The sequence below is a fragment of the Neofelis nebulosa genome, chromosome 7, assembly GCF_028018385.1.
Source record: "Neofelis nebulosa isolate mNeoNeb1 chromosome 7, mNeoNeb1.pri, whole genome shotgun sequence".
NCBI lineage: Eukaryota > Metazoa > Chordata > Mammalia > Carnivora > Felidae > Neofelis > Neofelis nebulosa.
The window spans coordinates 145,179,918-145,206,316 of NC_080788.1; the positions used below are offsets into that span (position 1 = coordinate 145,179,918).

The 26,399-nt window shown below is 45.8% G+C and overlaps 1 protein-coding gene across 22 annotated transcripts in view; it reads left to right on the plus strand.

Annotated features, from left to right (window-relative positions):
• The window catches only part of WDR20 (WD repeat domain 20), a 67,544-nt gene that overhangs the window by 12,597 nt on the left and 28,548 nt on the right, over positions 1–26,399 (plus strand). For 2 of the 22 annotated variants that reach the window (XR_009264803.1, XR_009264802.1), the window contains exon 2: positions 23,502–23,768. The exons of 17 other annotated variants lie outside the window; for them this stretch is intronic. Coding sequence is in view for 1 of the 5 variants with exons in the window: in XM_058740312.1 (XP_058596295.1) it covers positions 23,274–23,324 (51 nt within the window). In the remaining 4 variants the exon portion in view is untranslated. Of the gene's footprint in view, positions 1–23,273; positions 23,373–23,501; positions 23,769–26,399 lie in introns of those variants that run through there. 3 more of the 22 variants (XM_058740312.1, XR_009264804.1, XM_058740304.1) reach the window with 3 other exon arrangements.

Genomic DNA, 26,399 nt, shown 5'->3' on the forward strand with positions numbered 1-26,399 from the left:
TATGGTATTTTGTGTCTCAGTTTTTCCCACTTAATTATATATCTATTGGAGAGCTTACCATATCTGTAAATAGAGGGCTTCTTCACTCTTTTTTTATAATTGCTTTTTATTCTGTGCTATGGATACATATCACTATCTTTTTAAAATTATTATTATTACAAATAACGCTGCAGTAAGGGGCGCCTGGGTGGCTCAGTCGGCTAAGCGTCCGACTTCGGCTCAGGTCACGATCTCACTGTCTGTGGGTTCGAGCCCCGCGTCGGGCTCTGGGCTGACGGCTCAGAGCCTGGAGCCCGTTTCGGATTCTGTGTCTCCCTCTCTCTGACCTCCCCCGTTCATGCTCTGTCTCTCTCTGTCTCAAAAACAAATAAACGTTAAAAAAATTAAAAAAAAAAACAAATAACGCTGCAGTAAATAGCTTTGCATGTATATTACTTTGCACGTAGACAGGTATATTAACAGGGTGTATTTCCACAGGAGGTACTGCTGGAGCAGAGGGTTGATGCCTACGTATTAAAAAAAATTTTTTTTAATGTTTATTGTTTATTTTTGAGAGAGACAGAGGGCAAGAGGGGAGGGTTAGAGAGGGAGACACAGAATCCGAAGCAGGTTCCAGGCTCCGAGCTGTCAGCACAGAGCCTGACGCGGGGCTCGAACTCACGGACCGCGAGATCATGACCTGAGCCAAAGTCGGATGCTTCACCGACTGAGCCACCCAGGCGCCCCCTTATGCATTTTTGATATATATCATCAAATCACCGTCCCCAGGGAGGGGTTGTATTATTTTGTACTCCCACATGAGAATACCTGCTTTGCCACAGCCTCACCAACAGGGCATGTTGTCGAACTTGCATTTGATCTGATAGGGGAGAAATTTGTATTGTTTTTGTTTTTCCCATGTGATGAGAGTGCTTGAGCACCTTTCTATATATTAAGAATTGAATGTATTTCTTTTTCTACAGACTGTCTCATATCCCTTGCTCATTTTTCTGTTTGTTGGGTATCTTAAGTTTTTAAAAAAGGAGTTCTTTATGTATATTAGGGAGATTAGCCCTTTGTGATATGAATGACAGATGTTTTTTCTTTCATTTGTCATCGGTCTTGTAACTTTGCTTAGGGGTGAGTGTGTGTGTATTTGTTTTTACCTTGAATAATTTTCATCCTTTTTGTGGTTAAATTTGTAAATTTTTCAAGTAAATTTTTATAGATAAACTAGTTGTCCTCCAAAGTTTGAAGATGAGGGAAGAGATTTACATTTTAATATTTGAGAATTCGGTTTAACGAAGACTTTTGTAGGAGCAAGAGGTAAACATTGAAATGTGCTGTAAAAGGAGCTGGGGGATGGTGATTTGCTGGTAGTTTTTATGACGTAATATATTTCAAATATGTTAGGTATGATTTGGTTTACGAGTGACAGGAAACCCAGCTCCAACAAGGTGTTTAAACTTTAAAGGGGATGCTTATGTTGAAAATTCTAGGGGTGAGCTGGGCTTCAGGTGCCAGCTCAGTTTTGCTGAGGTTCTCTTGGTTCTGCTTTCGACTTTGTGTCAGCCTGGCCTAAGTGGCAAAATGGTGGTAGAGGTCCAGGCTTCACATTTCTGTAACACATGGTCCAGAACGAGAGCCAGTATCCAGGATGAGAGTGAACAGGTCTTCTAGTCATTTTCTCAGGAGAGTGAGAAATTGTTTCGTTGAAGCCGCTGGCAAACCTCCTCCTTGACCTTTTGCCCCAGACTGGATTACCAGCCCATTCCCATGGCCAGGGAGGTATGTACCGAGTGACTTCTGGCAAGGAGATTGGATTCTCTCATACCCTGATTTCCCTGGAGCCCACTCTGGAGCTGCGAGTAGATAGCAGACAGGAGAATAGATCTATACGTAGGTACTGGGTCGGCAACCAAGAGGTGCAAACTACACTGAGCGTCTCACACCGGCTCAGGTGTCAGGGACCCAGATGTAACAGATTTTTCCTTGAGCTCCTGGTGAGATGCAGCAATACAATGGGGAAGGCAACCCACTGCAGTTGGAGGATGGCCGGGCTGCGTTGTACTCCTGCGCAGTTGAGAAACCTCCTTCCTAGGGGCAGCCAGGGGGCTCAATCGTTAAGCATCCGCCTTGATTTCTGCTCAAGTCATGATCTCACGGTTCATGATCTCAGGGTTCGTGGGTTCGAGCCCTGCATCAGGCTCTGTACTGAGAGCATGAAGCCTGCTTGGGATTCTCTCCCTCTCTCTGCTCCCCTCCCCCCCCAAAATAAATAAACATTAAAAAAAAAAAAAAAAAAAACCTCTCTTTCCTTTGCTCTTGCTGTTTGACTGCTATGAATGCCCTTCCACTTTTTCATACGATTTGGAATTTTTTGTTTGAATCTCTGTCTCCCCTACTAGATTGTGCAATCTTGAGGGCAGAAGCCATCTTATTCACCCATATCCATCACAGAGCCTGTACATAATAGGCACATTGTGTCAATTTTAAATGAACGAATTTGTTGAGATTGTAGTCCTCTGAGGATTTATTTGAGTAAATGAGATGATCTTTTAAAATCCCTGTCACAAGCCAAATATGGTCGCTGTTAGTTACCGAAGCTTGCAGAGGCCGGATTGCCGACTCCTTTTGCTTTTGTTGAGAGGCTCCTTAGAAATCAGTCACAACCTCGAATCTTGTGCTGTTCCTCTGGGCTTTTCCAAGAGGAGGCTGTGGCTAGAGCTTTGATCATCTGGAGCTAGCTTTGTTTGGAAGCTGCATCTTCCTTGTGCTGGTGTCCCAAGCAGAATCGCTCATGCTGTCCCTTGCAGTCCCTTTTCCTTCTTCCCACTTAATCATGGGAAATTGTACAACTCCTGACATTGTGCTGTTCTTTCCTCCGGATCTTGGAGCAGGTGTGCGTGTGCTAGCAGGACCGAGGGCGGGATTAGCTCAGCTTGTTCTGAAAGTGGGGCGCAGGTAGAGCCGGAAAGGCAGAGTCCTGACTGCTGCACGGTCCATTTGCCACTCCTGGTGTCCCTCCGAAGGCTCTGCCCTTTAGACTCTTCTGCTTTTCTCCTTCTTCCTCGTGGCCGCCTCTGCTCATTGAAGTCTTTAGTCCCTGCCTCCCAGCCTTCCTTCCCACTCCGGTCCTGGCGTCCTCTGGGGAGGTTTTGTGTCCGCTGCACAGCGCCTGGGGCACCTTGGCTTCCACCACCACCCCAGCCACCTCCTCTAGTCCACCTGGGGCACGGACTTCCATAGTGATGCCCCAGGTCTTAGTGGGGCTGAATGGGCTTCAGCCCTAAGTTACTAGTTCAGTTAGAAACATTGTCCTGCTCCAGTGTGATCTTCGCTCCCGCTTTATTATTTTTTTTTAATTTTTTTTACTATTTCTTTCAAAGAAACTTCTTAAAAAGTTTATTTAGAGAGTGCATGAGTATGAGTGGGGGAGGGGCAGAGAGAGAGAGAGAGAGAGAGAGAGAGAGAGAGAAAATCCCAAACAGGCTTCGTGCTGTCGGCACAGAGCCCAATCAATGGGGGGGGGGGGGGGGAGGGGGGACCTCAATCCCACAAACAGTGAGATCATGACCTGAGCCAAAATCAAGTCAGACACCCCACCAACTGAGCCACCCAGGTGCCCTGACTTTCTCCCTTTTTGGCCCACGCCTCTCTGGCCATTCACTACTTCATCCCCTTTGCCAGTTTTTTCTTCCCCACCTACCTCACCTTGAACTGGGCCCTGTTCGCTTTTCCTTGCTCTCTCCTAAGTCTCTCTGTTTTCTAAAATTGTTTATGCCTTTTCTCCCCCTTCCCCAAAGGAAAAAGTGCTTACTGCATTAAATTAATCCAGTGGGTGTTCCCTTGAAAGCATGGATGCATTTCTTGGGACAGGTATGTGCTCTGGCAAAGCTCCTTCTCTGTCACCATTGGCTCCAGATCCCAGACCTTCCTTCTTGATGGTGACTTTTGCCAGTTCCTTCTCCTGTTCCTGTTGCCTTTCGTTGTGTGGACCGTCTGTTGGCGATTGTGGATGTGGCCATGACTGGGTTGGAAGTGTGCTCCCCTCCTCTGCAGAGCTGTGAGCTGCTCTGGGGCCCAGGCACTAGCTGGGCTTTGCCCTCTTGTTCGTATTTTAATTCTTCCCAGAACAGAGTTACAAGAGTCTGTCAACTAAGATTTTGTTTCAAATACTCAGCTACTGTTTGTGAATCTGTTGTAATCTGTATTTCCTGTCTGCTTTCTTTAGGTTTACTCTTTTTCTAGCTTTCTGATTTGACAACATAGGTTTTTAGCCCTTTTTCAAAAAGTTTATTTTATTTTGACAGAGAGCGAGCGCACGCGCGCAAGTGGGGAAGGGGCGGGGGGAGGGGGGAGAGTATCCCAAGCAGGCTCCCCACCACCAGTACAGAGCCCGACACGGGGCTCGAACCCACAAACCGAGAGATCACGACCTGAGCCGAAGTCGGAGGCTTAATCCACTGAGCCAGTCAGGTGCCCCTAGCCTTTATTTTTAATGATGTGCTCAAAACTGTAGGATTCCTTCTCAGTATTGCTTTAGCAGTCTTCTGTATGTTAGATATATGGTGATGTCATTGTTACTAAGATCTAGATATTTTTTTATTTCAATTTTTAGTCCCTCTTTAACCCTTGGATTTCTAAGCAGGCACTTTTTAGTTTCTATTCATGGTGTTTAATTTTCTTATTGATCAATTTATTTGCATTGTATGGTCCTAAAATATGTTTATTGATATTCGCTATTTGAAATGTGATGAGACTTACCTTTGGTCCAGTTAAAATGTTTTCCATGCGTTTTAAAAGAATGTATATTCTCTTTGTTAGGCCAAGATGACATGTCTGTGTGTGCATGTGTGTGTATGTGTGTGTGTTTAAGTTTTTAATGCCGTTCGCAGTGTTTGTATTTTTACAACTTTTTTGACTACCAGTTTCTCATGTGATAAGTATCTCTGATTCTGGACTTGTCAATTTCTCTATCACTTTTTGCTTTTTTGAATTTTCTTTTTGTTTATTTTTGAGAGACAGAGAGAGACAGAGTGTGAGCAGAGAGGGGGAGAGGGAGACACAGAATCCGAAGCAGGCTCCAGGCTCTACCTGTCAGCACAGAGCCTGCCGTGGGTCTCGAACCCACAGACCGTGAGATCATGACCTGAGCCGAAGTCGGACGCTCAACTGACTGAGCCATCTATGTGCCCCACTTTTTGCTTTTTTAAATTCAGAATTGTTAATCTCTGTAGATTGTTCTTTGTGTTGGCATATTGTATTCTCGATCATGTCTAATTTTGCCCAAAATTCTGTTTTGAGGATTGGAAAATCAGTTTATTTTTAATTTTTTTTTTTTAACGTTTATTTATTTTTGAGACAGAGAGACAGAGCATGAACAGGGGAGGGGCAGAGAGAGAGGGGAACACAGAATCGGAAGCAGGCTCCAGGCTCTGAGCCATCAGCCCAGAGCCCGACGCGGGGCCCGAACCCACGGACCGTGAGATCATGACCTGAGCCAAAGCTGGACGCTTAACCGACCGAGCCACTCAGGCGCCCCTAGTTTATTTTTGTTAGTATTTGCATGGAATGTCTTTCTATTCCTTATTTTCAACTTACATAGTTTTTGTTTTCAATGTGTCCTTTTAAATATGTTCTATTTCATTATTGTCTTTGGCACTTTCTTCTCTGCCTCCCTCACTCCCCTACCCGCTTTCCCTCTGTCAGGAATCTCGGTTGATTTTTTTTTTTTTTTTAAGTTTATTTATTTTTGAGAGAGAGAGAAAAAAAGTATGAGCAGGGGAGGGGTGGGGGGCGGGGAGAGAAAGAGAATCCTAAGCAGGCTCCACACTGTCAGCACGGAGCCTGATGCAGGGCTTGAACCCATGACCTGTGAGATCATGACCTGAACCCATGAGCTGAAATCGGATGCTTAACCAACTGAGCTACCCAGGCGCCCCAGTGGATTTTTTTCTTTAAGTTTTTTTTTTTTTTTTTCTTAATCCTCACACCCAACATGGGGCTCAAACTCACAACCCCAGAGATCAAGAGTCACATGCTCTTCTGACTGAGCCAGCTGGACGCCCCCAGAGTCCTGATTGATTTTTACTTCTGAAATACACCTTCACCGCCCTCATGGTGCCTCCCCTGAGCACCAGCCGCTCTGACTCGTCTTCTGCTGTGCCCGTGCTCCGCTCTAACTTATTCTCTACACAGGAGCCAGTGTGATCTTTAAAAAGCGAATCTGGGGGCGCCTGGGTGGCTCAGGTGTTTAAGTGTCTGACTCTTGATTTCAGCTCAGGTCATGATCTCAGGGTTTATGAGTTCAAGCCCCGCATCGTGCTTTGTGCTGATGGCACAGAGCCTGCTTGGGAGTCTCAATCTCTCTCTGCCTCTCCCCTGTGCGTGCGCGCGCACACACACACACGCACACACTCCCTCGCTCTCTCTCAAAATAAATAAACATTAAAAAATAAAGCATATTGGGGCGCCTGGGTGGCGCAGTCGGTTAAGCGTCCGACTTCAGCCAGGTCACGATCTCGCGGTCCGTGAGTTCGAGCCCCGCGTCAGGCTCTGGGCCGATGGCTCGGAGCCTGGAGCCTGTTTCCGATTCTGTGTCTCCCTCTCTCTCTGCCCCTCCCCCGTTCATGCTCTGTCTCTCTCTGTCCCAAAAATAAATAAAAAATGTTGAAAAAAAAAAAAAATAAAGCATATTAAAACATTAAATTAAAAGTGAATCTGTTCATCACTCCAGCCTAATAAGATCTTTCAGTGGTTTGAGTTGCTTTCAACATTGAGAACAAAGTGGTTAACATGGCCTGCTGGGCCCTGATCGAGCTGGCCCTTGCTTTCCTCCCATCCTCTTTTCCTTTCACTGTGTCTTTCTGACGTACTGCTTTCCTTTTCGTGTCTTTAACCAGGCTTCCTTACCCTCTTGCCGCAGATTCTTCCGTGCTGGCTCCCTTGTGTGGGGGCCCTTCCACTCCCCATCCCCTTTCCCCTTCACTGCGTAATTCCTGCTCCTGCACATCGTAGCTCCTGCGTGGTTTGTGCCAGGCCTCTTACCCTGACCTCTAGACTAGGGCAGGTCTCCTCCTATCGTCCACCAGCTCGTCTCTCTAGCACGTGTCTTGGCAATAATGGAGTAACTTGAATTTGAAGTTTAGTGTCCTTCCTCTCTCCCCACCCCCTAAGCCAGATTGCCAGCTGAGGAGGGCTGATTTTCTCCAGTTCACTGCTGGCTTGTGCTTTTGATACGTTAGAGGCGCTCTGTGAGTATCCGGATGAATGGAGAAATGTGTAAGTGACTGTTGTTTGTTTCTGGACGGTGGGAACATTAGTATTGTCGGTCATATTGTCTTGTACGTGGTTGGTATTGGGTTAAATGTTTTTAAACAAAGTAATCTCTGATCTGTCTCGTTTGTGTTTTGTGAGCTACTGCATTTAAAGAACAGCCAGCTGTTGTGTGTACCCCATTTCTCCCTTGTTCCTCTTTCCCCCACCCCTTCTCCCAAACATGTTTTCCCCCATACAGCTTCCCTTAGCACTGGCAACCAATGGAGGCATGAAAGAAAACAGAGAAATCTGTTCGGTTTTAAAAGTTTTCTTGGAAGAAAAGTTTGCTGATCAAACTATTAAGTTTGCCCTGTAAGAATTTGTCCTTCGTTGGTGGCACTAAAAAGGAAAGTTATTCCCCCTGCAGTCCAAAGTAGGGTATGTTTATGGTAGAAAATTCAAAGAAGAAAAAAAATCCCATATCCAGCAGCGGTTAGTATTTTGTTGTTTTTTCTGCCAGTCCATTTTTGGTGCTCAGTTACGTATTTTAAGCATAATTTAGGTCCCTGCAGGGGTGGGTGCTCATTAAGTATTTAGAGAATGAACCCAGGTATGGATTCTTTTTCAACTTGAAAATCTCCTGCAGCTCCCTGGTTTGGTTTGCAGATAAGCATTGCGTCTTGTTGATGGTGTTGATAACCTAGAGTAGTTGAGCTTTGTTCTTTTTAGATGAACCTATTAGGTCGTTGTAGGAAGTTGCTTGGGCTAAATTGGAATCACCGGTGACTGCTTTCTTTTTCTCAGTGTCCAGACCTTCAGTGGTGAAGGCTTTTGGCCCTGACTTAAGATACATCCAGAATCTGATCACTTCCCACCTCCACCCTTGCCTCCCCAGTGTAAGGAAGCATCACTCCTCACTTGGGTTATTACTGGGGTGGTTTCTCAGTGGGCTCCCTGCTTCTCACGGTCTCTTCTGATGGCAGCCAGAATGATGTTTAAAACAATATATAGGTCAGATCAGTTTTTCCAATGCTGAACAGTTTCTGATGCTTTTTCATCATTAGGATCTGGTGCCTTCCCTCTCCCAAGCCCCTAGTGTGGTTTGCTACCTTACCCGCCCTTACTCCCTCCATTCTGTTCCTTGAGGAGGAGCCCAGCGACCCTCAGTCGCACGCTTACTTTCCCGGGCCAGCCACAGGGCTGCCTCCCCCCCCCCCCCCCTCCCCCGCCTTCTTCACATCTCTACCCAAACACGAGCCTGTCAAAGAGGCTTTCTGTTACCCTGCCCGGAAGTGTGCTGCAGTCACCCTCGCACCCTTGGTCTCCGACTCCCCTTCCCCGTCCCTACTGTTCTCTGATGCTCACGGGTGACTTGTCTGCTGACTGTCCCCTTCTAAAGCCCACGAGAGGAGGGTTTACTGTCTTTGCTGCTGAGGCTCCAGCACCTGACACGGTGCTCGGCGCAGACAGAACTCGGTAAACTTTGAATGGATGGTGAAAGAGATTTGTTATCTCAAGTGACGTAGTTTGAAAATCTTCATTTAGGATATAGGTAATATGACTTCTCATAAGCATATTTTCTTTTCTTTTCTTTTCGTGTGTTTTTTTTTTTTTTTCTTTTTGAAGTAGGCTCCATGCCCAGGGTAGGGCTTGAACTCACCACCCCGAGATCAAGAGGCACATGTTTTGGGGCTCCTGGTGGCTCGGTTGAGTGTCCGACTTCAGCTCAGGTCATGATCTTGTGGTTTGTGAGTTTGAGCCTTGTATCTGGCTCTCTGCTGTCAGCTGTCAGCGCAGAGCCTTTTTCTCTCTGTGCGTGCATGCTCGCTCTCTCTCTCTCTCTCAAAAATAAACGTTAAAAAAAAAAAAAAAGAGTCACATGTTCTACCCTCTGAGCCAGCAAGGACCCCCAGGCACATTTTACTTTTAAAATAGGTAACCTAGGGGCGCCAGGGTGGCTCAGTCAGTTAAGTGTCCACCTCTTCATCCTGCCTCAGGTCTCGATCCTCAGCGTCATGAGTTCAAATCATGCACTGGGCATGAAGCCTACTTGAAAACAGTGGGCGCCTAGGTGGCTCAGTCGGTTACGGCTAAGCATCTGACTTGGGCTCAGGTCATGATCTCACGGTTCATGAGTTCGAGTCCGTCGTTGGGCGCAAGCTTATGCCCCAGCTCGGGTGAGTCCTGCTTCTTTCTCTCTCTCTCTCTCTCTCTCTCTCTCTCTCTCTCTCTCTCTCTCTCTCCCCCCCCCCCTCTCTCTCCCCCCCCCCCCCCATCTCTTTCTCTGCCCCTCATGGGATATTCTCTCTCTCCCCCTGTCCCCCACCCCTCACTCATTTGCACCCTCTCTATAAAATAATAAAATAAAATGTAATATTGACATGATTCAAAATTCAAATGGCCTGCAGTGAAAAGTCTCTCATAACCTGTCCCTAGCCGCCCTGTTACCCTGCTCAGAAGTAACCATTGTGAAGTTCCTGTGTATATTTCCAGAGATGACCCCTGGTCCTACACAAAGAATCACAGACATACTCTATTCCTCCCTTTTTTAAAAAATGTAGACTTTAGTATCGGCGCAGTTTTGCACCTTGTTTTTTTGTTGGTTTGTTTTATAAAATGCATTTTGAGGATTATTCTTTGTCAGTGTGTAAAGAGCTTCTTTATTTTGCCAATAGCTGCACAATATCCCATTGTACGAATGTACAAAATGTACAATACTTCCCCTTTTGTTGGACATTGAAGTTGTTTCCAGATTTAGCTATTACAGACTATGCTGCAATAAATAACCTGTGCATATGTCATTTTGCCATGTTGCTAGTACCTGCAAGGAGTAAATTCCTGAGTGGAATTGCTGGGTCAAAGGACATGTGGGTTTGTAATTTTGATAGATACAGTTACCTTGCCTCCCACAAGTTGTTCCAATTAATACTTCAGGCACAACATACTATTATTTGATCTTTGCCAATTTGGCAGATGAAAAATAGTGTAACACTGTAGTTCGGTGTTTCTTGAACTATGAATTAAGCGTCACTTCATGTACGTAAGAGGCATTTGTATTTTTTTCCTGCATAGCTAACTTGTATCTTTTATTTTTCTTTTAATTGAAATATAGTTTATATATAATGCTACAATAGTTTCAAGTATATGCCTTTTCTGTGAGTTGTCTATGACCTATATCCATTTTTCAACTAGGATTTTGGTCCTTTTATGTAAATTAGCCCTTAATCTGTGGTTGGACTGGCAGCATTTGGTTCCATTTGTCAGTTGTGTTCTGATTTTGCTCATGGTGGTTTTTCTTGGGTAGAATTATTTTTGTTTTTGTAGACAAATGTATTAGTCTGTTATCTTATGGCTGTGGGTTTTGGGTCCCAGTTAACCTTCCTAATTTTATTTTTAAAGATCCTCATGGTGTCTTCTTGTACTTCTGAGGTTTCATTGTTTATATTTGATATATCTTTGATATTGCTGAAATTTATTCTGGTATAAGATACGGAATAGGGTTTCAAACTCTTTTCTTTCCCCCGGAACAATCTTAGGATTTCCTGATCTCTCCTGTCTTTTATGGAAAATAATCTGTCAGCAGTTTTCTCTGAACTTCGAGTGATGTAGACTAGTGGGCCATGATGTCCTGTGTATTTTTTCATTTTAAGTTATGTTTCTCTTTATCTTATCACTATTGACCCAAAAGTGTTGATTGAGATACAGTCTCTTCGTGAGCATTGTTTTAAAACAAATTTTGTAGACTTTTCCTCTGGCAAATAATATCTGCTTTCCTCTGGCAGATACTAATAACAGGTGCAGTGATAGCTAACATTATGCACTATACTTAGGGAACACGTTCGGTAACTGAGGAGATACAAGGTTTTCCTCTCTTATTTGAGTGAATTATGTTTGCGGTCTCTTAGCTCCCCTGATTAATGCCTGGTAACACCAAATTAATAAATAGTAGGCCCTAATGGGGCTTGATTCTCCTAGCTGGTAGACCCTTTTGTGGACCACCATCTTGTAGAATGTACGTTCTAAAGGTCCTGGCTGTTGGGATAAAGGTGCTTCGGGATCACCTGTATCCCAGTCAGCAGTGGACCTTCACTGCTCTTGCTCTTTCCATTTCCATGCCACTTAGCCTGGCCTTACCTACTGTCCCATCCCTGCTTGCAGTTGTCATTTTCACCATGTGGCTAACTTTCCCAGGATTCATAATGGCTCATTTTACTCAAACCGCCAAATACGAGCTGAGCCTCGTAAGAAAGTTAGCCTTTGAATGGCTTCTTCAAAATCTGTCAGTTCTTGCGATGAGATTCTCCCAGAGATACTAATTGGCCGAGCTGACCTTGATGTCCCTGCTTCGTCTGCCTGTCCGTCTGTCTGTCTTGGTTTTCGTCATAGTGCCTTCTCATGCCTTTCTGCCTAGGTATTTGACTTCTTGCCTTTACAGAAGCTGTCAGGCCCCTCTTCCTTCTCTCTACCCTTGGAGCGGTGGCTCTCTTCTGTGAGGTGTTCAGCCAGCCACGTCAGCACCTCTTCAGAGCTTGTGGGAAGGCAGATTGGAGGGCCCTGGCTCCCCCAGCTGACCCAGAAACGCTGGGGGTGAGGCCCAGCAATCTGTTTAACTAGCCAGTGACCGGTGTGCTGCGGCGTGAGAGCCACTGCTTTATGGCATGTGATTTGAGGCTCTCCTTACAGTAAACCCTCCGTGAAAGCTTCTTGGCTGTTTAACACATAGATTGCGTTAATAGCTGTTGATTAATTTGTGTATCATTACAGCTACCGTGTATTGAACACGTACTCTGCTGGCATTCAGCTGGGCGCTTTCACATCCTCAGATGCTTCGTAAAATAGGTAGTGGTGTTTCCTACTTTAGAGGCGAAGGGAGACGCTGAGGAATGAGGTCACGTGCCAAGGCCGCACAGCTGGTAAGCGGCACGGGCGACCTGTCAGACTCCGAAGCCAGTGTCCTTCCTAGCACGCACACTGTCTTTCCTACAAATCCTTTTCCCCAAAGAGTGCGTGTGACTACGTGGCTGCCATCTGGGCACGTAACAAATGATTGTAATACCCATATTTCTGGATTTCCCTCATTATGTTCTTTCTTTCTTCCTTTCTTCCTCTTCCTTCCTTCCTTCCTTCCTTCCTTCCTTCCTTCCTTCCTTCCTTCCTCTCTCTTCCTTCCTTCCTTCCTTCCTTCCTTCCTTCCTTCCTTCCTTCCTCTTCCTTCCTTCCTTCCTTCCTCTTCCTTCCTTCCTTCCTTCCTCTTCCTTCCTTCCTTCCTTCCTTCCTTCCTTCCTCTTTCTTTCTTCCTTCCCTCCTTCCTTCCCTCCTTCCTTCCTTCCTTCCTTCCTTCCTTCCTTCCTTCCTTCCTCTTCCTTCCTTCCTCCCTCCCTCCCTCCCTCCCTCCCTCCCTCCCTTCCTTCCTTCCTTCCTTCCTTCCTTCCTTCCTTCCTTCCTTCCTTTCCAGAATTTGTTTTTAAGCAATCTCTGCTCCTAGCGTGGGGCTTGAACTCACGACTGCAAGATGAAGAGTCCCACACTCCACCAACTGAGCCAGTCGGGCACGCTCATTGTATTACTCTACTGAACAACAGCCTATCAGCTTTTTTGTTTTAAAGGGAAGCATTTTATTTCCTTTTTCTAACATTCATTCGCTTACTGTCTGTCAGAGAAGCAGGTGAGAGAGCCTTTGACGTCACAGTCCAGGCTCTACACATTCACGTACCTGACCATCACATTGTAACGTGCCACGGGTAGTTTTGTGTCAGAAATTAACCTGTACTTTCATTGAGGTACCACACAGTTCTGGCCTCTGAACTTAATTTTTACAACTTTCAAAAATTATGTTGCACTGAATTTTGGTAAAATCTGAATGGACTGAAAAATGTAATTTTGCTGGCTGTGCTTTGGTCCAGCCGTGTATGAAAGTGAACAGGTTATCAGAGCGAGCACTTCTGACCCAGGGCACAGTTGCCATTTCTGGTGAAGGGACAGGGCTTGTCATTTAGGCTCTCTGTGCTCTTTTTTACCTCTCTGACCTCCTCCACTTCTCACCCCCAACACTGACACACAGTTTTGGACAGGCAACTAAATAGGAAAATACCTTTATCTTTAAAGATATGAGGAATCAGGGACGCCTGGGTGGCTCAGTCGGCTGAGTGGCCGGTACCTGATCACGGCTCAGGTCACGACCTCCCTTTTGGTGAGTTTGAGCCCTACAGTGTGGAGCCTGCTTGGGATTCTCTCTCTCCCTCCTACCCTGCTTGCGCTCCTCTGACTCGTTCTCAAAAATAAATAAATAAACATTATGGGGCGTCTGGGTGTCTCAGTTGGTTGAGCGTCTGACTTCAGAGCAGGTCATGATCTCGTGGTTCGCGGGTTCCAGCCCCGCGTCGGGCTGTGTGCCGACAGCTCAGAGCCTGGAGCCTGCTTTCGGGTTCTGTGTCTCCCTCTCTCTCTGCCCCTCTCTGCTCATGCCTTGTCTCTCTCTCTCAAAAATGAACATTAAAAAAATAAAATGCCTATGAGGAATCAAATGCTTGTTTCCTTGCTAACTCACTATTGTTTGATTGCATTTAGCAGATGTAAATTGATGTTACTTACCTAGCTCGTACTTACATGAGCACTTTGTGTTGCCACTCTAACCACTTACACATTTTAACTCCTTAGCCCTCTATACGTGGTGGAACTCTTTTGTTACCCTTATTTTCCCATTTTGTGGAAACGGTAGTGTGGAGAGGCAAATAACTAGTCTGAGCTCATAGGGCTGGGAACAGCAGGAGCTGAGTCTGACCCAGCCGTCTTAGCTCCACAGTCTGTGCTCTTAACTGCTCTTCAGAATGTAATGTAGGTTTCCAACCAGATTTTTCTCTAAAATGTTTTACTCTGCACTTTGAAATGGTGGGCTGTTCCGTGTTTTTGTTTTTCCAGGTTAGGACTATGTGGACGATGGGATTGACGTGTGAGCTCTCACGGAGAAATAACTCAGGTCCTTTAAAAATGTTAATTAATTGAGGTGTTTGCCGGGGACTCAGGCAGAACGTGTCCTAAAATGATGGCAGGTGGCCTTCTGGCCTGGGACACCGCGGGGCCTGAACAGCGGCCTCATAGTGCCTTTCCCAGCCTCGTCTTGTCCGGGGACAGGACCTGCCTGGCTGGCTCTCTGTGCTTTGCCATGCTCCTCCTCCCTTGGGGCCCTGGGTCGGCCATGGTTTCTTGCTGCCTGACCTTCATGCATGTGGCTTGAGGTCCAAGGACTTGTGAGAACAGTACAAGCACTTGGACTTGCTGTAGACAGTAAGACACTTGGAAATGGGTGTTACGTTGTTCTGTGTCTCTTTAAATTTAAAGACCTACATGGTCGAAGTACTCTACGTGGAAGAGAGATCAGAGATCTTTCCATACCACCCGAGAGACTGTCTTTTGGCCTGTAGCCGCAGGTGCTGCTTATAAGACCTGCTGGTGTTTGGAGCCTCAGCCTTCGTTGTGACCACACGCACCGTCAGGCTGAGCCGCGGGCGGGCGTTTTCTCTGGCTGTCAGCATCTGCAGCCTCACTTAGGGCTCCCGCCTGTCCCGCCATCCTTTCTGCGTTGGCGCGCGTCCCTGCTGGCCAGAGCTTTCTCATCGGGCATTTGACTCTGCTGCAGAGGGAAGACTTTCCGGAAGGCAGTCAGGAAGTTTGGAAGGAGCTGTGGTAGTGGGCTTTGGCCTTGGTTGCTCAGGACACGGCCGGCTTGAAACCGTGAATTATCAAGCAAGCTATTCCCTTCTTAGCCAAGAGAAGGCTGGCAGTGGTCCGAACTTAACCTGTGAGCTTTGCGCCAGCTAAAGGAGCGTCATTGGGTTTATGCTAAGCTTCGTGAGCTTTGCAGAGTCTTCTGTATTTCTCTACTCTGTGTTATAAATGATAGAATTTCAAGTTCTGACAGCTAGTTACTGTTTGATGTAGAAGCAGGAATGCCACAGGTGAAAGGAAAGGAGACAGAAGTGAGGGCATTGGGTTAGGTTACCCTGTGCTTTCCCCGAGTTTACTGGGTATAGCCCACTTACAGCCAATAGGATCAGAGCTCCAAGTGTAGCTGCTGGGTGAATCGATTTATGATTTTAGGCAGCTTACATCTTTGGTTTTAAGTTGCAGCATCTTTTTTTTTTTTAACTTATTACAATTTTTTTTTAATGTTTAGTCATTTTTGAGAGAGAGAGGAGCAGAGAGAGAGGGACACAGAATCTGAACCAGGTTCCAGGCTCTGAGCTGTCAGCACTCCTGAACTGTGAGATCATAACCTGAGCCGAAGTCGGACCCTTAACCAGCTGAGTCACCCAGGCGCCCCTTAAGTTGCAACATCTTGAGAGCAAATGTGGCTTTTTTAAAAGCTCCACTTTTATCTCTGTCCTCTGATTCCATGAATATGAGACTGAACGTTAACCAACATTCATATGAGACCCCTGTATATGGAGATCTATTACAACATTACTCACACTGGGAAATGGATTGCTTCAATCCATAAGCAATCCATTTCTTTGTGAATAGCTTTATATTTAATTTTTAAAGCTAATATTGCACATTAAAATTTTTTTTAATGTTTATTTATTTTTGAGAGAGACTGTAAGCTGGGGAGGGGCAGAGAGAGAGGGTGACACAGAATCTGAAGAGGCTCCAGGCTCTGAGCTGTCAGCACAGAGCTTGATGCAGGACTCGAACTCACGGACCTCAAGATCATGACTTGAGCCGAAGTCGGACCTTCAGCCGACTGAGCCACCCAGGCGTCCCTAATAGTTGCACATTTTTATTTATTTTTTTTTATTTTTTATTTTTTTTTTTAAATTTTTTTTTCAACGTTTTTTTTTTAATTTATTTTTGGGACAGAGAGAGACAGAGCATGAACAGGGGAGGGGCAGAGAGAGAGGGAGACACAGAATCGGAAACAGGCTCCAGGCTCCGAGGCATCAGCCCAGAGCCTGACGCGGGGCTCGAACTCACAGACCGTGAGATCGTGACCTGGCTGAAGTCAGACGCTTAACCGACTGCGCCACCCAGGCGCCCCTAGTTGCACATTTTTAATTATGTATTTGATTACATGAGGTAATGAATGACAAATGGAGTGAAGCAAAAGTGCAATTGTTGCCAAATGTTAACTTTTGGGTTAGGGTTGATTTCTGCCCTCACTGTGGCACTTCTTAATCAGTTCCAAGCTGGTTGGCCTCCTAACCCACATTTAAAATACACTGCTGTCCCCTTTGAGACTATGCATACGATACTGTCCCTATTGAGCCTACCAGTTTTATTTCAGGCCTCAGAGATTTTAGCTTTTAAGTGCTAAAATATTACTGAATGCAGAAAAGCAAATTCCACTGAGTTACTCCTTCAGCTATTTCTTCTGGATTGAGGATCATTTAGGTTTGGGTTTTCCTAGAATCTTTAGAAGAGCTTGGGATTGATGATGAGTTCTCAGTTCAATTCTTGTGAGAAAGATGGGGACTCAATTATGAATCTACAGTAGGGAAAAAGTTAGGAGATAGACTTAGAACAGATTGGATTATCCCAAAGAAGCCTCTGGGAAAAGTTACTTTATTTGCCACTGTAGCAAATTAGGAGCGCACAGTGAGCCCTTCTAACACTGCAGTACTATTCGAAGAGTGAAACAGTAGAACCAGCCATGGCCTGCTTATTTGTCCTCTGAATGATTGGCTCCTTTAAAGAATTTTCCTGTCCTTTCTCATCTCATTGAGTGACATCATTGGTGCCACAGAAACATTAATAACATATTCCAGCGGTCCCAACTGGCGTGAAACTTATGATTTGCCTGGTTCAAAATATATCATCACCTGTTGGTGATATATCATCCCATTCATGCATTTACTTGGTGTCACAGTAAGATTTCTTTTATGGTGAATTTTACTATTCACAAAGGCACATATTTTTCTGTGACCCTGCGCTAGGCCATGACATGCTTTTAAGCCACTTAAAATAATTTTGAAAGTTTTAGTGGTTTTTTTGGCCTGTGGGTTTTTTTCCTTTTTCTATTTAAGAAATTACACAAGTAATATATAATTATTGATGAAAAGTTAGAAATTAAGATAGGCAAAAAATTATCACCTAAATACTACCCCTAACCTTTTAATAACCACGTTTCATAGTTTGATGAGTATCTATTTGAATTGCTTTCTTTGCAACTATACACATATAAATGTATATTCTAAAAGGAATCCTACTTTTTTAATTATGAAAAATTTCAAACTTACACAAAAGTCGGGAGGATGGTGTAATGAACTTCCGTACACCTGTCTCCCAGCTTTGCCATTTGTCAGCATATGACTAGTCTCACTTAATCGATTCTGTTGCCCTTACTGCATTACTTTTTGAAAAATACTCATTTGTTTTTGAGAAAGAGCGAGCAGGGGAGGGGCAGAGAGTGGGGAACGGGGGATCAGAAGCGGGCTCTGTGCTGACGGTGGTAAACTCGATGCAGGGCTCGAACTCACAGCCCTTGAGATCATGACCGTAGCCAGTCAGATGCTCCGCTGACTGAGCCACCCAGGCTCCTGCTTTACTGCCTTATTTTATTTTATTTTATTTTATTTTATTTTTTTTTTCAACATTTTTTATTTATTTTTGGGACAGAGAGAGACAGAGCATGAACGGGGGAGGGGCAGAGAGAGAGGGAGACACAGAATCGGAAACAGGCTCCAGGCTCCGAGCCATCAGCCCAGAGCCTGACGCGGGGCTCGAACTCACGGACCGCGAGATCGTGACCTGGCTGAAGTCGGACGCTTAACCGACTGCGCCACCCAGGCGCCCCGATTTACTGCCTTATTTTAAAGCAAATTCCAAGCATCGTGTCTTCTGTATTTTTTCTATGATACGTGGACTGTTCTGAGAAATGAAACTATATTTTCACACGTTAAAAATTTACATTTGAATATAGTCTGTTCTTTGACAGATTCATGAATATTCTTTATGGTTTCTTGATTCAGAAGGATTTTTTTATTAATTTATTTTTAATTTTTTAATTTGAAGTGATTCTATATTCACAGGAAGTTGCAAGAACTATGCATGGAGGTCTCATGTACCCTTCATCCAGTTTTCCTCAGGAGTAATATTCTGCGTAACTATAGTACATATCAGTATCAGGAAATCGCCGTTGGTGTAGTCCTCAGAGCTCGTTTGGATTTCACCAGTTTCAGATGCACTAGCGTGAGTGTGTGTGTGTGTCTGTGTGTGTGTGTGGTTGGTTGCTTCTGTGCCGTTGTATCCCATGTGTAGATTCATGTGACCACTACCACAAAAAGATGTTTTTAGTTGGCTTACTCACCTATATTTCCAAACAAGGACCACACATTACATTTAGTATACATACCTCTTAAGTCTCTCTTTTGTAAAAATTACGTTGCTATAATTTCACACTTACAGAAAAGTGACAAGAACAGTGCAAAGAACTCCTATATGCCTGTCACCCAGACTAATTGCTTAAAATTTGCCCATTTGTTTTATCATTTGTATTCTCCCCTCCCTCTCTCCCCCTCCCCCTCTGTGTATGTAAAATATATATCATTTGAGACTGGCTTGTAGACATCGTGTCCATTTCTTTCCCCAGAACAAGAATTGTCACTCACATAACCATAGTACATTTATCAAAATCAGGAATATAACATTGATGCATTCCTCTTATCTAATCAACAGTTCACATTAAAATTTCACCAGTTACGGGGCACCTGGGTGGCTCAGTTGGTTACGCATGTGACTCTTGGTTTCCCCTCAGGTCATGATCTCATGGTTCATGAGTTTGAGCCACGTATCAGGCTCTGCACTGGCAGCATGGAGCCTGCTTGGGATTCCCCCTTCCCCTCCCCCCCTCCATCCCTCCCTCTCTCTCTCCCCCCCCACCCCGCCCCACTTTCTTTCTCTCCCTGCCTCTCTCTGTCCCTCCCCTGCTCGCATCAATATGCACACTCTCTCTTTCAAAATAAATAAACATTAAATTTTTTTTCACCAGTTACCCTAGTGTTGTTTTTAAAAGAAAATGTGTTTTTTTTGTTTTTTTTTAAATTTTTTTTTTTCCAACGTTTTTTTATTTATTTTTGGGACAGAGAGAGACAGAGCATGAACGGGGGAGGGGCAGAGAGAGAGGGAGACACAGAATCGGAAACAGGCTCCAGGCTCCGAGCCATCGGCCCAGAGCCTGATGCGGGGCTCGAACTCACGGACCGCGAGATCGTGACCTGGCTGAAGTCGGACGCTTAACCGACTGCGCCACCCAGGCGCCCAGAAAATGTTTTTTTTTAAATGTTTGTTTACTTCTGAGAGAGAGAGACACACACACAGAGCACAAGCAGGGAAGGGGTAGAGAGAGAGAGGGAGACACAGAATCCAAAGCAGGCTCCAGGCTCCGAGCTGTCAGCACGGAGCCTGATGTGGGGCTTGAACCCACAAACCGTGAGATCATGACCTGAGCTGGTCTGGTGCTTAACCGACTGAGCCACCCAGGCGCCCCACCCTAGTGCTGTCTTTTAAAAGTCATTTTTTCCTGGTTGGGGTCCCGTCCAAGTTCACACACAGCAGTTAGTTGCAAGCTCTTTAGTCTTGTTTAGTCTGGACCTGTTCCTTACCCTTTTCTTTGTTACCATGATCTTGACATTTTTAAGAGTTCAGTTATTTTGTAGAATCCCTCTCAGTTTGGATTTGTCTGGTTTTTTTTTTTTTTTTTTCATGATTAGATTCATGGGCTGCATTTTGGGGAGAAATACCACAGAACTGATGTTGTTGTGCCCATCCCAGGGCAGCATGTCAAGAGGCACATGATGCTGATTTGCCCCAGTATTAGTGGGCAAATTAATGTTAACCTGATTAAAGCTGTATTTACTAAATTAATCTGTTGTAAAGTTCCATTTTTCTCTTTGTAATTGAGAGGTAGTTTGTGAGGGGACACTTTGAGACTATGTAAGTATCCTGTTTCTCATTAAACCTTTATCCACTAGTTGTAGCATTCATTGATTTTGGCTGAACCACTTATTGTGTTACTATAATAGTTGCAAATGGTGATTTTCAGACTCCATTATTCTTTCCTCCTACGTTTGTCAGGTGTTAGTCTAATATAAGGAAGAGCTTTCTTTTCTCCATTTATATTCCATGAAAATTCTGTAGTATTATTTTGATGTATTTTTTTTAAAGTAATCTCCAACCAATGTGGGGTTCGGATCAAGGGTCACGTGCTCTACCGACTCAGCCAGCCGGGTACCTCTCATTTTGATGTTTGAACCGTCCCATCTTTGTGTAATGGTAGCCCCTCTGCCTTGCCCCCTAAGTCTTTTGGGCCCAGCTTTTGTAGTCTTTGATAGCTTTCTTGCCCAGAGGTACAAAAAGATGTTCCAGATTCATTTTTTGCCCCATACCTGGTATCAGGTTCTAGGAGCCTTGGTGACTTTAAGTGGCAAATACTGTTTGAGGCAGAGTCTAGGCACCAGAAGTTGCTATTTGGTCATTGCATCTATACCCTTTTATTGCACACAGCTAGAAAATGCCTTTTTTTTTTCTTAAGAAAACACACACGGTTTTCTATTGGTCTTTCCTAGTCAATTTTTTGAAAAGGTTTATTCATTTTTGAGAGAGGGAGAGGGCGAGGGTGAGGGGAGGGGAAGGGGCAGAGAGAGAAGGAGACACAGAATCCGAAGCAGGCTCCAGGCTCTGAGCTGTCAGCACAGAGCCCAACACTGGGCTTGAACTCACAAATTGCGAGATCATGACCTGAGCCGAAGTTGGATGCTTAACTGACTGAGCCACTCGGGTGCCCCTCCTAGTCAAATTTAAGATGAATGATTTTACTTTTATACCTCTTATGTGCAAAGTCTCAGCTCCTAATGACATTCACATAATCAGCTTGCTTCTACAAGGTATATTCAAAATAACGATATACTGTTATTACTAACAGTGTGATTACAGTATGAATACGATTTTAAGATGTCTTTGCAATTGTTTTTGTCTTTAGAATCGTATTTTTTATTGTTTCATTTTTCCACTTAATAAAGCATATAACATCCTTCTTTGCTAGTAAGTAAATATCTTCATTTTAAATGGCTACATGACATATTTACCAATTTCCTTTTTGGAACACACAAGATGTTGATAATGTTTCAGTGTAAACAGAGTTGAACTAGCTGTGTTTGTACATGTGTTTGCTCATTAAAATTTCTTTTTAATTTAGGAATAGCATAAAGAAAGAAGTGTGTTAAGTGTAAAGCTGTGTTAATTTGTCACAAAGCAGAATCAATCCGAGATTTAAGGAACAGCATTCCTGGCCAACCAGCCCTATGGCCCCTTCCCCACGCTCTTCAAGGGGACCCACTGTTCTCACTTCTAGCATCGCAGATTGGTTTTCCTTATTTTTGAACTTTATATAAATGGAATTATTATATGCTTCATTTATATTTGGCTTCATTTAATATATTTTTTGAGGTTTATCCACATTTGTTCTCAGTGTGTAGCATTCCATGGTTAGCCCGCTCTTTATCTAGCCTCCTATAGATGGACATTTATGTTGGGCCAGTTGGGGGCTGCTACAAATTATGTACTTGAAAGATAGGCTAAGGATGCATTCCTAGGAGCTCAATTTGTGGTTAGAGGAAGGGAGGCATTTGCCACGTGTTGCCAAGTTGCCCTCCTGCATCAAGGCTTTGCCAGCTTATGCTCCTGCAGTGGTGAGGGGAGGCCAGCCTCTCCACGTTCCTGTAGGTGCCGGTTTTGCGGGTCCACGTCTTGAAACTGGCTGCTGTTGGCGCTGCTTGGCCAGCGGTACATTCCAGGTGCCTGGAGAGGCTTTTTTCTAAGCTGGCAGGGAAAAACCATCAGAAACGTCTGAGTGGCTGTTACTGAGGCGGCCTATGAGAAAGTTACGCCCTCAAAGCTTTGCATTAGCTGGGGAGCTAAGACATCCGTGACAAGTGACTGAGCACAAGTGCCGAGCGCGTAGTTCCGGTGATGCTGTAAAACTGTAGATGAAGGAGAGGTTGGAACTTTTCCTGGTGCTGGTATTGAGAGCAGGTCAGCTCTCCCCCGCTCCACTGATCTGAGGCTACTCCCTTCAGCTGAGCTCTGGCTGATTAGAGACGAAGTCTTTGAATCACAGAGGCCAAATAGAATATTTCGGCCACGGCTTTTAGCGGCTCATCTCCATGGTGTAAGAGAAGTTTGGTGTTTGTTCGTTCTCTTTAGCTTTCTTGCTTTCTGTTTGGAAACACGGCATCGTACTGGCTCCAGAGTGCTGTCATTTGATATATAATTACTAGAGCACATCGGTGCCAATTAAAAGAAAAATTTGTCTGTTACAGATTCAGTAGTTCATTGTTCCAACTGAGATTGGGTGATTGGAAAAATAGCAGTTTGGGGCTAAAAGCACAGTTCTACGCTCTGGGAAACGTCGGGCAGACCACCACCCTTCCTTGGGCCTCAGTGTCTCAGTAGGATGAGGAAATGGGAGCTGGAAGGTTGCAGGGCCTCTAGACAGTTGGGGATTTCGGGGATTTCTGACTTAGAATGGGAGTTCCTCTGCAGATTGCTGCTTAGGTTACAAAGCAACCTGAATCGGAAAATTTAAAAGTCCTCTTGGTGTCGTGCCAAGCACCACAAGCTCGTGGATGGCCTCGGTGTTAGGAAGACAGCGCGGCAGTCGTTGAGCAGCACGTAGGGAGTCCTCACTGCCTCCGAGTGGCCTGCAGTTTACCAGTGTCGCGACGCTTTTAGGTCCAAGGATTCCCCGCCAAGCCCCTTTAAGGGGAAACTTTAAAAAAAAAAAAAAAAAAAGTATTTTCTGAGAATTTGAAGTGAGTATCTTTTGCAGAAATAAAACACCTTGCCTTTTCTTCCATTCGAGGTGTTGGCATTCCCTCAGGAATAGGAGTGCATATTTAACAGAAGGGTTTAATAAAAAATAGGTCATTTGTGTATGTCAGCATTTTAATGTGATGAGATCTGGTGTTAGAACGCGGGCAAACTGAATTCAGCTGATGTCGATTCGTGGCTTCTCTTTAACGAAGAAATCCGTGTTCCATCAGCCTCAGCGGCGGCAGCCATTTGTAGAATCTCCCACCGCGGAAGAGCCTTGACCCTCATGAGCGTGGCGTTCGGCTCGAGAGCTCGGAGCGTTGGCGAAGGTGTGGTAGTTGGGCGGCTTGTTCAGTTCGTCTTTGAGAAATCATCCGAGGGTAGGGGAGTCGGCTTTTGGGTGACAGGCTGCCTTGGGGAAAACGACATGGGATGACAACACACGCTTGTTGTTTCAGCAGGTCCTTGACGGCAGTGCCGGGCCAGGGGAGAAGACGCGCCGCCGAGCAATCCCGTCCTGCTTCCTCCCCGCGGCACCCCTGCCCCGCCCTGCGCCCTGCCGACCTGCTCCGCTGACCTCCCTCCGGAGAGGGGGCCTTCCCTGCCCCTGTGGGAAGCGTTTCTCTGGAGACCGGGAAGCCGCGCCACAGATTGTCGCTGTGAAAATTCAGTGAACGTATCTTGTGCGTTTTGTGAGTGGGCGACTCTTCCCGTCCTGGAATGACGTAAGGGTGGTGCCCCTCACCTTTTACGCCTCGTTTGCCTGTATTCTGAGGTCGTCCGGCTCACTGGCCTTCCTGGCTCTCTCCCTCCACGTTCTCCGGCCTGGCCGTGGCCGTGGCCGTGCCCACAGGGCAGGTCTGAGGTGGGGGCTCTGGGCGCCCCTTCCAGGGTCGGAGCCCAGCGGAAGCCTGCTAGCAGGTGTCACCCGGCAGTTTGTTTGTTTTTAGTAACGGGAAGGGGTCGGACGTCACGTGGGCATGTGCTGTTAGAGGAGGAAGGAGGCATGGAAGCTACGAAAGGGAAGGTGCTGTCTTGTTGGGGAAAATTCCATAGAAAGGAGACCATGCCCTAAACTTGGCTTCTCCTGTTGTCTTTGTCCAGGAAATTTAGGGCAGAAAGAACCCTGTTTTCCTCCTGTATACTTCTTTGAAGGTATTACTGAACGATGAGGGTTTTCAAAGCCTGTCTGTGGTCGGCAGCAAATCCTCACATATGCACAAGGAGAAACGTGAGTTGAAAAGAGAACTAACTTTTCTCAAGTGCCTTTGAAGTGCCAGGCGCGACTCTAGCCTGTTCCCTCCTGTGAACGAAACAGCCCTGCGGGGTGGATGCGCTGAGAAGGGAGCCCCGGAGTCGGGGCCACACCGATCAAGGCTGGGGTGTCTGATTCCCACCCGGGCGAGTGATGGGGTTGCAGATCTAGGTGCGGCCTCAGACGGTGCCTCGTCAGCTGCCCGTCGGCGCCCCGTGGCGCAGGAGCACAGGGGCTGGACTCCGCCTCGTCTTGACTGCAGATTCTGTTTGCCTCCTTATAAAATGCAGGGGCAGGAGTCCCCGGCACACAGATGCGTAAGGAGGGCCAAAAGAACCGATGCGCAGAGGTGCTTTGTAAGCCGGACAGTGACGTACTGATATTTGCTCACGGAGATGGTTTTCTTTCACAGACGGGCACCCAAGAAGGCGTTAGTTGTTGGTTGGGAGTTTGGTCAGCAGCAGACCACACATTTGCTTTTTTTTTTTTTTTTTTTTTACCCCCCCTAAGTGTTTATTTTTGAGAGAGACTGGGCATGCAGGGGAGGGGCAGAGAGAGGAGGGGACAGAGAATCCAAAGCAGGCTCCGTGCTGACAGCAGAGAACCCAGTGTGGGGCTCGAACCTGTAAATCGTGAGACCGTGACCTGAGCCAAAGTCGGATGCTTAACCGACTGAGCCACCCAGGCACCCCCACATATTTGCTTTTATGTACTTCTGGCTGTGGAAGTTTTTCCTTCCGCTTTTAGAATTGTTTCATTTCTGCAATAAATATTAATGATACCGTTTACACGCCACGCCCTCTATTAGGTGTTGGAGATAAGAGCGGTGAAGGAGGCAGATAAGTTTCTGTCCTTTTTGAAACACTGAAACTGTACAGATGATTGACATTTTCCTCCTCTTGGGAGAAGAGATCCCAAACCTGGTTGACTTCTCACTGCCCCGATACATATTTTAAGTCCGCGTTAGATAACTCTTTTTTTTTTTTAATTTTTTTTCTTTTAACGTTGATTTATTTTTGAGACAGAGAGAGACAGAGCATGAACGGGGGAGGGTCACAGAGAGAGGGAGACACAGAATCTGAAACAGGCTCCAGGCTCTGAGCTGTCAGCACAGAGCCCAACGCGGGGCTCGAACCCACGGACCGTGAGATCATGACCTGAGCCGAAGTCGGACGCTTAACCGACCGAGCCACCCAGGCGCCCCTAGATAACTCTTTAAGTACCACTCAATTATGCAGATATTTTGGGTGTAGCTGTTGAGCTGAAGAAACCATGAGAAAGGTGGACTGGGTGGGGGTTTTGCACGATCAGCCTTTATTTCTGCTTCCGGGCAGGGGGGCAGTGAGGATGTTTGAAAATCACTGTGGTGTTTCTGTCAGAGCCCGGGGTATTTTCCACTGTGGGGAAGAGCGCTTTGGTTAAAGAGTACTTTGAGCTTTATTCACAAAGTGAATCTACCTCAGTTCTGAGTGGCTGGAGTTGCATTTATCCGCACCTGGGACTCGGAGGGCTCCGCCACTTCCCCACGTTTCGTCCAGGATGCCCAGCTAGGTGTGGTCCAGCCGCAGACCCTGGAGACCCCAAGCCTCCCCCCCCCCCCCCCAGGAAAACTGGAACAGTCTTTGTAATCTGGCTTGTTTTGGATCCCAGGTCTTGAGATAGGACTCCAAATGTTCCTTCTTTCCAAGTAGGTGATCCTTTGTGGCCCTGGGAAGTTGTCCCTTGTTCATCTCTGGTTCCTGTTTTGGTTGTCTGAGATGCGGTCAAGAGGAATGATCATAGAAAGCATGGTGTCAGTTCTCTTCTGACTTTTAAATGGCGTAACGGAGACCTTTGTGTCACCGGGGCTGCTCCGGCTCTTTTCGACCAATTCATTTGGGCCTTCAGTGACTCAGCAGCCTCCTGACTGTTTTTGCTTTTAAAAGGAGCTGGACTTACACGGTGTATGGAATGCAGTTAACATTACAGCCGATGAATGTGGCCCATAGTGATGGCGGTCGGGGAAGGTCAGGCGAAAGCGTGCTCCCCAGCGGTGAGATGAGGAGGTCAGGACATTGGGGCCGCCGTGAGCAGGATTGTATGGGCGCCATGCATGGGGAAG